General features: G+C 43.5%; 1 protein-coding gene across 7 annotated transcripts in view; it reads left to right on the top strand.

Annotated features, from left to right (window-relative positions):
- Window positions 1-15156, top strand: part of LOC147635225 (wings apart-like protein 2) — an 87707-nt gene that overhangs the window by 41597 nt on the left and 30954 nt on the right. For all 7 annotated transcript variants that reach the window (XM_086802443.1, XM_086802442.1, XM_086802445.1 and 4 more), the window contains exons 2-5: window positions 8138-8237; window positions 8469-8826; window positions 9205-9317; window positions 11247-11384. In XM_086802443.1, coding sequence (XP_086658569.1) covers window positions 8138-8237; window positions 8469-8826; window positions 9205-9317; window positions 11247-11384 — 709 coding nt within the window. The remainder of the gene's footprint in view (window positions 1-8137; window positions 8238-8468; window positions 8827-9204; window positions 9318-11246; window positions 11385-15156) is intronic.

Here is a 15156-nt window from a genome sequence, read left to right as displayed (position 1 = left end):
AAAGGCAGTAAACCCAAAGCTTCGCGGAAAGCTTCAAACTTTTCACGAGGGAGTGTCTGTGTGAAAAAATCTGCCAGGTTATCATGTGTAGGAACATATACCAAGCTGATCTCCCTTGCAGAGAGTCTATCCTTGACATAATGATAATGCACCTCAATTTGCTTAGTGTGAGCATGGAACACTGGGCTCCTCGAAACTGCCAATGCGCTTTGACTATAAGTGAAAATGGTAAGTGGAGGACGGTTGTTGAACACCCAAATCAGCCCCATAAGGCGTCTTAGCCAAACACACTGAACTGTAGCTGAAAAAGCTGCCTTGTACTCAGCTTCACAGCTCGAAGTGACCATTGTTGGTTGCTTCTCGTTAAGCCATTATATACATGAATCACCAAGATGGAAGCAAAAGCCGCTAGTGGACACCCTAGTGTTGTAGTGTCACCAATTGGCCAACCATTTGGTCCATCTCCAGTTTTGTGTCTCGTTCACTTGAGGCCAGGCCAGTGTCTCATGTGAAGAGGTCAGTATTTTTGCTTAACATGGACGGGAGCCAGACTGGTGCCACCCACGTGTTAGCAGGATGGTGTCGTATGGACGGGAGCCAGACTGGTGCCACCCGTGTATGACCTGGACTGTGTTCTATCTATCCATGGGATTGTCACGCCATGGAAGAGCGAGTGTTTGTACCGTGTCTTACCTATGGGATTGTCACTCCATAGGGAGGCTTGTGCCTGGAACTGTGTTTTACCTATGGGACTGTTACTCCATAGAAAGACCAAGATTTATGTTTTATGTTGTGCCATTTTTGTGCCCGACAGATATTTTGTACTTGTTCCATGAACGGGAGATATGTCCATGATACTATTTGCACATGCACTCATGTTTTGCATGTTTGAAACTGTTTTCGCATGACTTGTATTCTTGTGTTTGCTTGCTTGACGTGCCACTTACTGAGCGGGGACGCCTGCCAGTGAGTCGTGAAGTTTGCTCTGTCTTCTGACGAGTTTTGTTGCATGTGAACAGGTGGTAAGTGTATTGCACTTGTTGGTTTAATAGTTTTATTTCTAACCTTTAATGCCAGCAGGAGACTTAGTCAGTAGGCGGCCAGGTGTTAGGCAGTTGGTCAGTAGGTTTTGGTCATTGTTGGATGAAGCGCAATATTTATTAGAAGTATATCATGAACATTGAATATATGCTCTTATGTGTGTGTGTGTGTGTGTGTGTGTGTGTGTTTGTGTGTGTGTGTGTGAAGAGTGCGTGTGTGAGCATATCTTGATATAGAGTTCTACACCCACTATTGGGCACTGATGACGTCAATGGGGATGTCGTAGTATCTAGTCCATACTATGCATAATGGAGTTGATAGTTACATAGTATTGTGGGTTGACTACCATGAGTATATAACATGCACGTTCTTAAAAGGTGAATTTGGGCATGTTCCTAGATTCATCTAGGTATATATATATTCATGTCCAAAGCTAGCCGACAACAGCATCTGCTGGCCCACCAGCACTCCTTGCACATACATAAGCCTAAAGTCATCATTCATTAAGTCATTCACCATTTTATAATCCTAGAAGTCAGAAGAAGTCATGAAAGGGACCAGAAGTCACCCCTTTGGGACTGACCAAGGGCCTAACCATGTACAAGCATTCACTCACCTTTTTGTACCTTATAAATACAAGAAAACCCTGACACAAACTCTCTCTCTTTTCTTCTCTCTCTTTTGTCTTAACCATGTTTAATCAGCATCTTGTTCTTAATTAGGCTTAGGGTTGTGGATTAGTACAATAAAGGCTTCCACGCATGCAACATTGATATCAAGCCAGGTTGATCTACAACCCTAAGCTTGATTAAGAACAAGATACCTATTAAACATGATTAAGACAGAAGAGAGAGATAGTTGGTGTCAGGGTTTTCTTGTATTTATATGGCACAAAAAGGTGACTGAATGCTTGTACATGGTTAGGCCCTTGGTAGCCCCAAAGGGGTGATCTTTGGCCCCTTACATGACTTCTTTTGATTTCTAGGATTATGAAATGGTGAATGACTTGATGTGTAATGCTGAACATAGTTGTCAGGTATGAAAAGTACAATTTGGTATGGTACGATCAAATACGCTCTCGGAACACACTACTGAATTTTGAAAATAAAAATACAGTGGAGGTATGGTCCATTTAAAAAATACTTAAAAATATAAATATATATTGTTATACATACATACACATAGATGCAAAACTTAGAGAAGTTTCATTAGAAATTTAGAATGTTGCATAGAAAATGAAAGTAGACAAATGTACATGTCAAAGAGTCATGAATATATATAAAGCCGGCAAAGTCGGCATGGGCAAGTACAAAAATGTGAGTACAAAAATGCAAAAAGGCTAAAAGCCTAGCTACTAGGTACTGGAGGTGAGAAGGGCATGTCGCCACATGACTAGATAGTAGACAGTAGAGTCTAGACTATAGAGGCTAAAAGCCTATGTTACCATCTATGTTAGAGGTGTTGCTAGGCTCTTCAATATCCTCACTAGAAGAGGACACCTCAGAGCTCCCACCAAAATCCCCATTGCTAAGAACATTGCCCTCATCATTATATTCGGGCTTCCTGATATCATCATGAAGTGCCGAAGAAGACTCTGCAATGGGAGTATCCTCAACTCTAACTTCTGTGGGGTTAGAGCTCCGACTCGTGGAGCCACATCTGACATAGGTAGCAATTGGGCGATTAGAGTCTCGGGAGCCAAAAGTAAGAATGCTTCGAACTTGTAATCCATCTCTAGCTCAGCGGCCACAACAAGTACGAGAGACTCATCTATCAATCTCCTCTAGCTCTTTTGTAGAGCTCCGCATATATGGCCCCCTCTGCATTATGCTCCTTGTGAACACTTTTAAGAGTGTCCACCGTCAACTTAAATTCGTCTACGTTTATCTATAAGTTTTGTAATTGATTAGGAGCCGTGGGCTTATTAGTAAATCCACAAGTTACAACATATTTCAATTGTAAATAATAAAATATTGAAGGTTATGTAGGTCTAACGTAACAATATACCTGTCTACCTTGAGCCATATCGTGCATTGCACGCACCATGTGCAAGTTATTGCGGCAATAGACCACTTTCTCTAACTGTCTCGTGCTCAACCGATTGCGTAACTTCATATGTATAAGTGAGTAGGAACTCAAGTTCCTCTCACATGCACCCGAAGAGAAATCCTAATTCACAATAAAAATAAACAATGTTTAGGATTCTAGTATCTACACATAATTATAATTTTTAGCTCAAGTCTTAAGAGTTAGAATCTCTTAACAAGTTAGTAACTTAGTGGTTACCTATGCTAGAATCCTCAAAGCTACTCTTTGTAGGTGAGGCTGTTGGTAAGCAAATGACTCCCACCAAAAGAGAGACTTCACCATAGAATCTCTCCTCCAACATTTCGCATTAGCAAATGCGAGGCCCCTAGGATTGTTATAGTTGATGAGCTCTTGTAAGAACTGAAATTGTCCATTCTCCTCATCGGTAATGCTTTCGGTAAGAAAGCATCCCTAGCTGAAAGCAACTCATAATCTGTGAAAAGTGAGTGCGCTTTGTAGGTAGGATGCAATAAAGCAGCAAGGCCATGGATAGGCCTCTTCATCCACTTCCATCACTTCTCCACGAGTGTCAAGATAGCATCTCGTCGAGGAGTAGCCTAAGGGGATCACTGAATTCTTAAATGAAAAAAGAATATATTATATGAGAAAAAAGAAAGAATAAGTATTTAGATTCATCATTCTATTTTAGTCTATTGAATTATTATTTATCTTCTTAGCATATACTCTGGATCAAGCTTATCTAGGATTGTGGCACAATGAATCTCGGCAATGGCCTCTCATAAAGTAAGTGAGGAGCCCCAAATAGCCTCCTCCATGTTTGTCATGCGTAAAACCCTATACAAGGGAGTAATCGCAATGACTATGGTGCAGACCTGGAACCAAAACTCCTCCCTCAAGCATAGCCATTGAATGGCTCTTGCCTCATCGACAAGCGAAGGTATCTCACTTTGTATCCATTCCTGCCACTCCGTCGAAACCACTATTACCTGGAGCTTAGGCATCACATCATAAAGGTGCTCTAGAAGAAGCCACATGTAGGCAAAGCGCGTCGGGTAGGGCTTCTTCATCTCCAAGTCGCTATGATGGCGGAAGATAGTGAGCGCCTTGACTTTCTGACTGAAAAAAGTGACAATATGATTGGCTTGTGTCACCATAGTCTTCACCCACTCTAACTTGCCTATGTTCTCCATAAACAAGTCAAGGCAGTGAGAGGCACAAGGACTCCACGCTATGGACTTGAACTCCGCATTTGGACGCATTCTCCGTAACCACTTGAACCACATTTTCACGGCCAACCACTTGAATGAGAATATGGAAAATAAATGAGACTTGAAAGTTGAAACGTGAGTAAAAGGCAAAGGCTAAAGCTTCAAACTCAAAATTGTATCTCACCTCGATTATGGCTTGTCGAATGTTGCGATAGATGAAATCGATCTCTCCTTTTCTTCATCAAGTGCTTTCGTGCGTATATCGTTGTAGGTGATACCATGCCAAGGGCCATGGCATGGTCTTACTTCGGTGATGGCCCTCACTATCCTTTGCCATTGAGAAGTTTTAAAGACACGAAATGCGAGATTGCACTCAACGACCGTGCATGCAATCTCCACGTTTGTCTGTTGTTGCTTTGCTGTGACCCAAGAGAGAGGTCACATTCACTCCAAGGGTGCCTCCACCAAGAGTGGCTTGCCTCTTGTGTGGAACCCCAAACTCACTTGGCCTCTTTGATGAGGGGTTGGAGTTGGTCAAGGGGGAGAAGGATGCAGAGAAGGATGAGGATGTATCCCTTGCCAGTGGGACGACTTCGTCTTGAGCGGTGCCAACGGCAGGGGAGACTCCTCCACTTTCACTTGCTTTGCTAAGCAAGGAGTACTTCTTCACAATGCCATCGGCAATGTCTTGAGGGATCATCTTGCAAGGTGTAATTCTCTCCTCCATCTTGGAGAGATGTGCAAGAAGCCTAGTGACACTACTAGTGGAGACCTTGCCACAATACTTGCAAGTCCACTTCCATGCCCCTGACTTCCCCTCATTCTTCTCATGGGTAATGGCATGCAAAGTAGAGGCTTCATGCTTTTCTCTCATGGTGAAAGAGGAGAGGGGTCCTGGGAGAAGGAAAGGGAGAGGGAGGGAGAGGCTTGAGCAAGAGGGAGAGAGAGGGAGAGGGAGGGAAAGGCTTGAGGGGGAGGCTTGACGACGAGGGAGAGGCCTGAAAGTTGAGGAAGAGGGAGAGGCTTGAAAGTTGAGGAAGAGGAAGATGCTTGAGAGGGGAGAGAGGCTTGAGCCTTGAAGGGGGAGAGGATTGATCTTGAGCAATGAGCACTTGTGAGGGGAGGGTTGAGCAATGAGCACTTGTGAGGATGAGGTTGGAGGAGGGGCTATTATATAGGATGCATCATGCAAGCAAAGGCAAGCAAAGGGCCAAAGGCTAAAGCCTAAAACAGTCCCCAAAACGCCCAAGAAATGGCGAGAAAAACGGTTAGAAATATGGTTGACTAGATACGACCGTTATCGCCGGTACTGAATCGAACTGACCCTATCAAATCAAATCGAACCGGCTTGGTGGTGCCATTGTGATGCTGAATGATGAATTTAGGCTTATATATGTGCAAGGAGTGCTAGTTGGCTAGCAGATGCTGCTGTTGGCCACCTTTGGACATGAATATTATATACTTCTGATAAATGCTGCGCCTCATTCAATTATGACCAAAACTTGTTTACCAACTGGCCGCCTGTTTGATCAAGTCTCCTGAAGGCTGTCGACTGGGTACTCATGTCCTCCTTATGATGCTTATGCTGGTGATGGTGATGGTGATGGTGGTGCTGATGTTGATGCTACTGCTGATGCTCTAAATGTTGACTTAACTGCTATCTTAACTAATGTCCTAATTAGGGATTATGATGTTCCTGCTGAATATTAGCTCTGGCACGAGCGTGCATGTGACATCGCCTCCTACTTAACTTGATGACGGGTTGGACACTCTGTCATCCTTCGTGCTTGGACTACTGACTTTTGACTTTCTACTTTGACACTGACTTTGATTTGATATTTTTGTATGAACACCTTCCACTTTTGATCCCCACTTCCTGCTATCCCTTACCCTTAAGAGAGCGGTGGGTCACATGCTGGAATTGATTATACCTGTTGCTAGGCCTTTGACCACTCCATCTACTACCCTATTGCATTCTTTTGACGGATCTGTGCACCTACTCGAGACTTTGCTTAGTGGCTGAGCCTGAATGCTCTGATACCAATGTTGCATGCGCAGAAGCCTTTGCTGTACTGATCCACAACCCTAAGCCTGATTAAGAACAAGATGCTGATTAAACATGATTAAGATAGAGGAGAGAGAAGAAGAGAGATAGTTGGTGTCAAGGTTTTCTTGTATTTATATGGCACAAAAAGGTATGGTACAAAAAGGTGACTGAATGCTTGTACATGGTTAGGCCCTTGGTCAACCCCAAATGCTAGGCATCTGGTTGCAAAACCAAACACTAAGGACACTTGACATCATTCTAGAGGGAGATTCACAGTACGGATTGGCACTGCTTCATGTGCAGGACAATGCACACTTGACCAAGATCATGTACATGACTTGTACACCTGACCTTGGACGCTTAGAGTGGAATCTGGTTGACTCATCCTGGACTGGGGCTTACATGGGACCGGTTTCCACTGGAGGTCCTGCACATGTTGTTTAGATATGTCCATGTGGCATCCAAGTGGTGGATGCACGTGACATTGGGGCAGGCCAAAGGCCATGGAATTTGTATAGACATATACACCTTTTTGTGTCATATGAATATACTGAATACACATCCATCTCTCTCCTCTCTCAATCTTTGTTGATTGTTCTTGCACTGAGAGTTCCTATGCAGTGCTTAGGGCTGATGAAAGAAGACTATCTAAGCTTCTGCATGTGACAGTGGCGCTGAGCAACATAAGTAGGGTAGTATGTATGGCGGGCGGCACAGTGGTGGCATCCTGCCAGATTTGGGTGCTGCAGGATGGCAAATGTTGGCCAGGAGTGATGGCCCGAGGGTCTGAAAAGAGCAGCACAGGTGAGCTGAGCTGTGGCGGCGGAAGGTGGCACTGCTATGGTGGTGCGTTGACAGCAGTGGCAGCTTGGCGAATAGGGCACCTTCCTTTCCCCTAGGTCGACCCTCTCTCAGCATGGTCATGGGCGCTTCTTTCGAAGGTGGGGTGGCCATGCACTTATCCTCCATGTGACAGGTGGGATGGTGCCAAATGTTGGATGGCAGCCCACATTTGTCTTGGTAGCCTCACGTTTGGTAAGGCCATACATGTAGGCACCCCTTCCCACACACAGAGCTTGGAAGGGCGTCCTTGGATGGTGTCCTCTATCATTAATGGTGGTGTGAGCCTACATATTATATGCTAACAGAATGATACAGGTGAACATTGTTTTTTACAAGCTTCTTCACAACAAGCTTGGCTTCTACACACAGCTTCCCTTGTCCTCTCCAGCTTTACATCCCATGACATACTAGTAATTGCTCAGACTTCAGTCCCTTTTTCTAGCAGTTTTTAATTCCAACTTCTACTATCGTAGTCAGATCTTAGAAGGATGATAGAATCTTATTTTTGAATCAACCAGATGATGCGTGGCATCTCCAACTTCGGAAGATGTATGCATCAAGTCACATGAGGCCACATAAATGCTGGAACTGCACGAGTCATTGCTTTAGTTCCCATCTCATTACATTAGCATTTTTGGAGCAAGTAATAAGGCTCCTCAATACCACAGTATGTAGGGTACTTGTTGTAAGGTATGAATTGAAAATTGCTGCATTTCTTTGGTGGTAGCAATGGCTATGTAAAGTGTGATAATGCACATTTGGAGAATTATCACTTATGATTACTCTAGTTGCTCAATAGTACTCAGGGTATTGTTTGTTGCAAAATTTAGGCGTTTAGAAAATGGAGCACACAAACGTTTCTATTCATGTTGAGATCTTTCTATTCTGCATTCTGTTAGTTTTGATCCCTAGATAAAGGTTCTTTCAAGGTCCTCTTTTTTTTTGACAGGATGTTGAAACCTGTGCTTGATGCTGTCTTGACGGTCCCTACAGACGATTCTCCAACAGCACTTGCAGCTGCCGCTTTGCTATATGTTATGGCTTGCGATGTAAGTGTAATTTGTTTTGGTTTGTTCTAGGCTTCCTTCAAGGGTGCATTAACCATGATTAATCTTGAATTGGTGCAATGGTGGCATGCAACATCTCGTTAGGCATAGTGACCAACCTATATTGACAACTGACACTTCTTAGAGCTTGCATAGCTCATAAACAGCCCACATAAAACATGGGCTCTGGACAGAAAGTAATGCTTTGTTGCATCAATATGGGGTTTGTTGCAGGGCCAGGACGAAGATTTCTTAGACTCACCTGCTTGTATACACTTTCTCATGAAGTTGCTGGGTCCAGCGTGTCCTCCGGTCCATGAGAAAAGGCTCTCTCTCCTTGGAAGTAGATTGCTAGCATTGGGCTCAAATGCGAAGTCAAACAAAGTGGAGGTTTCCTCAACTGGGATTGATCAAGGGGGAGCTCTTGTTGTGGAGAAGGTCAAATACCTTCTATCTACCATGAAAGAATGGAGGGATGGAATCCTAAAACCCGATCATCAGAGTGCATCTTTTCCAGTGGAAGCATTAAGCTCTGAATGGCTGGTCTTACTCACCTTTGAAAAAGCATGCCTGTCAACTGTAGTGCTCGAAGGTTTGTTTAAGAGATATAATGTGCATTTATTTTGTTCTTAAAAGAAGTGATATACACAGACATAAACATATACATGTCTGTGTGTAAATGTACACTCACATATATACATACATACATATATACACATACATACATGCATGCATACAACATACACATACTCATATACACACATTGACACATACATACAGCTACAGTAGCGTAATGTTTCAATTCAATGGACTGGATTATGCATTTAGCACCTGATAGGTTTTCATAAAGTTCTTTTTTATGATAGAAGGTGCCAATATTTTGTGTGTATGATTTGTCTGTTTAGATTTTGGAGTTGGTAGGCAACTTCCACACTTATTAATGGCCTGTTGGATCTTGGTCTTGAACTAGACAATGCGGGGTCTGTCAGACGAGTGGGTGGATATTTCAAAGAAAGATTGCGGGAACTTGGAGGCCTGGATGCAGTTTGCGAGTTGGCTGCAAATTGCTTTCTCAACCTCAGAGTACTGTTTTTTCCCCAACCATGTTCAAGATCCTGATAGTTGTTTCTCACGAAGAGCTTTTTTCTTTGTTATGCCTTTGCGATGATTTTCCCAATGATAAGATGCTAAGTGAGCTATTAAACAGATATGAATGTGAAGTAGGCATTGTTGGTGGAGCTGCACTTTGCAGCAAGGTGAGGCTATGATGGGGGAGTTGGGGGGGGGGTGCGAACAACATCATTTTCTGTTTTTCTTTTTAGAAAACAAAAATAAATGTGCCAACTTTTGTTGAATCTATCTCTGTTACATGCCAAGTAAGTGTAGAATGCAAAAATCAGCTTAGTTTGTTTGAAAGACCTATAATGCAGCTGCTTAAGGCTAAGAGTCTTTACTCACAGACGCCCCTCCATGAGGGACAGGCAGGTGAGATTTTCCCTTTTTACTGGCCCGCATCTGTCTTAGAGCCCCTGACCAAGCTGAGATGGACCAAGAAGGGCAAACTAGGACACTTTGTATGAAAGGAAAGTAATGAACTCTCCTTTACATGAAAACCAACTTTCAGAAAAAAAAAACCAACTTCGAACGTAACACCTTCAACAGATTAATGAGCAGGGGACTGAGCTTGAGTATTTTCAACTTCTTGGCTTGAGGGACCTTAATATTAAACTGGGGAGTCTGACCCGGGGGGCGGGGGGAGTTTGGGATTTTGTGCTTCATTTGTGTATTGCTTGCTAAGTATGCCATTGTAGCTTGAGACTTGGCACCATCTCAGGACACTATTTTCCTGTTTTGAGGCTTGGAGGCTAGAGCATTGATCCTTATGGTGCAGAGCTAGGACATGAGGTGCCTTGATGGACGTCAAAATTGCAGTTTCCTCCTTGTATGGCAAATCATGATTTGTTCTATAAACTGATACAAGCAAGACTTTCTAATGAGAGGGGCATTGAAGTGCGTTGCTATTTTGATAAAATCAAAGGTAATTTTCTTATCTCAGCTTTGGGGTGTATGAGATAAGTTGCACAATATCACATACAAATATGGATTGTACTCATATTTATTCTACGAGACCTGATACCATGTAGTGAAACACCCTCATGTAGGCAACCGGGAGCAACTTGTATTCAGAGCACCAAACACACTCAAGTCTCACACATACATACAGACAATATGAGGACAGTAGTTGATGGACTCACCAACCTAACTATAGCCCCAACTTCTTTGGGATCATGATTCTCTCTCAGCATAGGAGAGTAAAGACATGAAAAAAAACTTGAGTATGAGGTCTCCAGATCATAGGACACCTTGCCTGTGGATGACTACTGTCGTGTGACGTGTTCCATACTGTCTGGCAACCACCAGGGGGTTCAGCAATCCTATATGGCCTCATGTTTCCATTGGCTCAGCACACAGTTAAGTGCACACCCTGTCACTTATATAGGTCCCAGAAAAGTGCACACCCGCTCACTCAGCACACAGTTAAGCGCACTTATATAGGTCCCAGGCCCTATCGATAACCATGCTTTTGTGGGATTATTAATTACCTCTTCAATAGCCAATAGTCTATACTTTGCATAACTCGTAGAGGATGAGCCCCATCCCTTAGCTGGCCCATGCCAAGGTTGCAACATAAAGTATGCTGCAACGTCTCCAGGCAGGCTGCAGCAAAGCATGTCAGCTGTACATGTTAAGGAAGATTGAGTTGTGACTTCAGCATGAATGCTATCAAGCAGCTGAGTGATCTTACAATCATTTTGATGCTATGTTTTTAACGTAAAGATCGTCTTATTGTAAAAGAATGTTTATATTAGTAAAATTTTTAATGGTTGTGAGAATTTAACCCAAGATGCCAGGGTTTGAATCTGGGACTTACCGCTAAAAGCCCAGTCATAACCACTTGGGCCAGATCTGGCTGGCTATAACTTTTTAAAGAAATATATATTTTTTGTGCAGAAAGTTGTGAATATCAATATGAAGACAAATGGCTGCTTACAGCAAAACACACTCGTGAAAGGTTCAAGAGGAGTTGGTTTGCTACTAAGGTGTTTGAAGGTCATGGAGAATGTCACATTTCTTAGTGAGAATAACCAGGTATCTTCTATGCTGAGCTGTCTCTCCTCAGTTCTTAAGAATGTATCTTTTAAATATTTCTCTAAGAAAACATTTCTCTTAAATAACAAGCTAAAACAAGTTAGAAATTTGATAATGTTGGCTTATAGGTAAAGTTTCAAGTATAGAACCCTATAAGGTCTGGTCAGGTGAGAAAGAAAGAAAGAAAGTTATGTTTATGTCTTCAAAAGATCCAAAGCGTTTATGATACCGAAAATGAGTTACAAAGCACATGATGTGGTAATCCATCATGTGTGTGTGTGTGTGAAATCCATCCTTGAATCTCCATAAACACAGCTGAAAACCAAGGTTAATCCTTAACCAAAACATGAAGTAACATGCTAGCTCACCTCCCAACCATAGGTTTTGTACATTGAACCATCCCTGAGCAAAAGCTAGGGCTCCAACACAATCCCATAGGCCCGTGTCTAATTCCGGCGTCCCACACCACCGGAACCCGCCCGTAGGCCTTTGACACGCCATTCTAAGTACTCGCCATGTGCGTGGCCAGACTGTTAGCAGTGCATCCGCACAACTATGTCTCATAATAACCTAAGCTCTCACTTATATAGTAATAACTATGCCATAAAAGGCCATTAAGCTTGTTGTATCAATCCAGGAACTCTAGCCAAATATCAGCTTGTTAATCCCGAATGCTGAGCCCCCTTAACCCCACCGGATTAGTCTCTAATACATAGATTAGATTAGTGTCCAAGTACATAACATACTTTCCCCTTCAAGTCTTTTCTCATATGGGATTGAGCTGTCAAATATCCTAATCAAAAACAAGCCCCAATTGAGCTGTCTGTTTTTGAAATCGTGCTCACAATCAAACCCATCAGAAACAATCCAAATAATCACCCAACCTCAACAAGTCTCACCACTTCTCTCACTCAGAAAGTCTGGTAGCACGTGAATCCTTAGAGTCAGTTCCAGTCAATTGCCTACCCATAGTTGGATGCGGTAATAATCTTTGTCTACGGGATACACATCATTACATTCAACCTTGTCATGAACAAAGACCAAGTATGCAGAAACACTCTTTCTCATTGCTTTATTAATTTGAACATGAGATACAACTGGGATGGAGTCTCCCTCTTGGCCACTTAGTTGCTAGGTGTTATATGAAACATGTTTCATCAACGTTTCTTTCATTTCCTAGAAGTTTCAAAAACGTTTCATACAAAAAGCGGGGGTACAGGCCCCAAAATTTATGTATAACTTTATAATATGCTAAAAATATGTTGCCTCCTGCAAAGCAATATTAAACATGCATCATTTACACATAATCTGGGTGACCCAGTTACGGTGGGCACCCACTTGACCAATTGGCATAAATAAACTGGAAACAACAAGAATCAAGATCTGGCAACTACGCAATAATGGCACTCAAAGTGATCACAAAAAGTCTTAATCCTGAGCTGATACAAAAAAAGAAAACTGAAGTTTGAAATACACAAAGTAAAGCATGTTGATACATGCAATCATGCATGACAAATAGTAAACTAGAGGAGCTTGATAGCCCCAAAGACTAGAGTCCTCAATCTGGAGTTTGGGCACACAATCCTCAACATCCTCAACGTCACTCTCAGAAGAGGACGAAGCTGCCTCAGCTGCCGCACTCGTCTTAGATGTTGCACTGGTATTAGCACCTCTTGATAATGATGTTGTAGATGCTCGTGTGCCATGAGCAGATGCCATCAACTCCTCATACAACATGGCATATATGTCGCGCTCCTCCTGAGGAATCTCTAGGACATCTTTCATCTTCTCAATGTCGATTTTATTGACATTGACCTGGCGAGGCTCTATCGGATTGCCCGACTGCTCAATTAGGCGGAGATTGCAATGGCAATACACCAACCGCTCCAACTGAGCAGTAGACAACCTCTCTCTCTTCTTTGTATGGAAGAGGGCCCATGTGCTCCAGTTCCTCTTAGCAAGACCCGAATTGCAATCTTGTGAGAGGACTCGAATGGCGAGGCGTTTCTGCCATTAAAATACAGAAACTTTGTAAGTACTAAGTATAATCATCATCGACCAATGTATTATGTAAATAATAGACTTGTCTTTTAGAGTTGTACTCACCAAGTGAGGGCTACTGATCCCATACTTCTCCCACCATGAGACCATAGTTGTTACGAGGCGCGCCTCTAACAGTTCGAGGCGCCGAGGCGTACGACTGCCTGATCGAGGCGTCCACCCAAAAAAATAAAATAAAAAAATTGGCTGGTTTGAGTCTTTAGACAAGGGCTTTAAGGGCCCAAGGCAACCCCTCTCACACACACTCTCTCTCCCTCATTCTCTCCCTCCCTCCCTTAAGCCTTTCCCAAGACCCAAAGTTCAAAGTTCAAAGTTCAAACACACTAGGATAATGATGTTTTTTATACCCACTTTTGGAGCTATCTCTATACTCTACCGGTTCATTTCATTTTACTTTGCACCCTTGAATCTTGATGATGTATCGAGATGATGAGGATGAACTATTTTGGTCTCATAGGTCATTTTGGTCTTTTGCAGATGTTTAATACAGCTTTCTTTCTTTCACACACACTCTCTCTCCCTCTCTCATACACGCCCTCTCTCTCCCTCCCTCAAGGCTCATACATACACATTCTAGTCTCTCTCTCTCTCTCTCTCTCTCTCTCTCTCTCTCTCTCCCCCGGATGATTAGGGCCAAGGCCTCCGTACCACATGATATTATCCGTGCAGAGATGGCTGCCCCCCCATTGGTAGTAGAGGCACTCACTCGATCAGTCTCCTTTATACATAGCACTTGGGCTCTCCCTAGAGACAGATATGCTCGCTTAGCCCTGGAGTCTTCACAACAGTTGGCATCACAGGGAGACGGATCATGTTGGTATGCACAGATGACAGCTTGGTTCCAGCTGCATGGCTTTAGTATGGACAGGCTACCTCCATTTCAGTACTCCCTGGATGCACCCTCCCTCTCTCTCACACGTGCAGAGATTACCAGACTTATCAGGCAGGACTTGATTCAGCTGGACACTAGGAGGACATGGATATAGCTGGACACTAGGAGGACATGGATACAGCCGACACACGAGCTTGGTACGAAGACGGCTTTCTATAGAGATCATCTTCTCCAGCTCACGGAGGATGGGTTTGTGATTACATGGATACTCATCTTTCTCATGGGGTACGGTGTGCTATTGGTCAGATGGGCACATCCTCACACCAGCTAGAGATTGAGACTGGCAGATTCAGAGGAGTACCGGCTGAGGCCAGGATTTGTCAGCTATGCCAGATGGAGCCAGAGACAGAGTTACATTACATATGTCACTGTCCAGTATATTATGAGATACGAGGCCGTTTTCACTGCCTATTTAGAGAGGGTTTCGGACCACTTTCTAGAGTCATGAGATACCAGGATCAGAGATGCCTCAGATTATACTTGCTGGAGCTTCGTAGACATAGAGAGGGTCTCTTGAGAGGGAGGGGATCAGAGAGGGAGAGACACCTACAGAGGCAGATTACAGATTTCTTTCGACCAGAGATTGAGCAGTCAGGCCATCAGGCATTGCAGATAGCCCCACAATATAGCTGCACCAGAGGTACACTGAGTGATCGGGCTATAGAGCTGGGGCGGTCTAGGCGCCCCAAGATGAGAGGCCCATCTTGACATCGGCGGAGACTACAACAGAGGATCAGGACCATACTAGCACGGCATGGGAGACGTCCAGTCAGAGTACTCACCATGGAGGACATTGAGGATATCCGCCATCGACCGATG

The sequence above is a fragment of the Cibotium barometz genome, chromosome 9, assembly GCF_041138505.1.
Source record: "Cibotium barometz isolate CiBa-2024 chromosome 9, ASM4113850v1, whole genome shotgun sequence".
Taxonomy (NCBI): Eukaryota; Viridiplantae; Streptophyta; class Polypodiopsida; order Cyatheales; family Cibotiaceae; genus Cibotium; species Cibotium barometz.
Note: the sequence above shows the minus strand (reverse complement) of the source record. Positions and strands in the feature narration are given on the sequence as shown.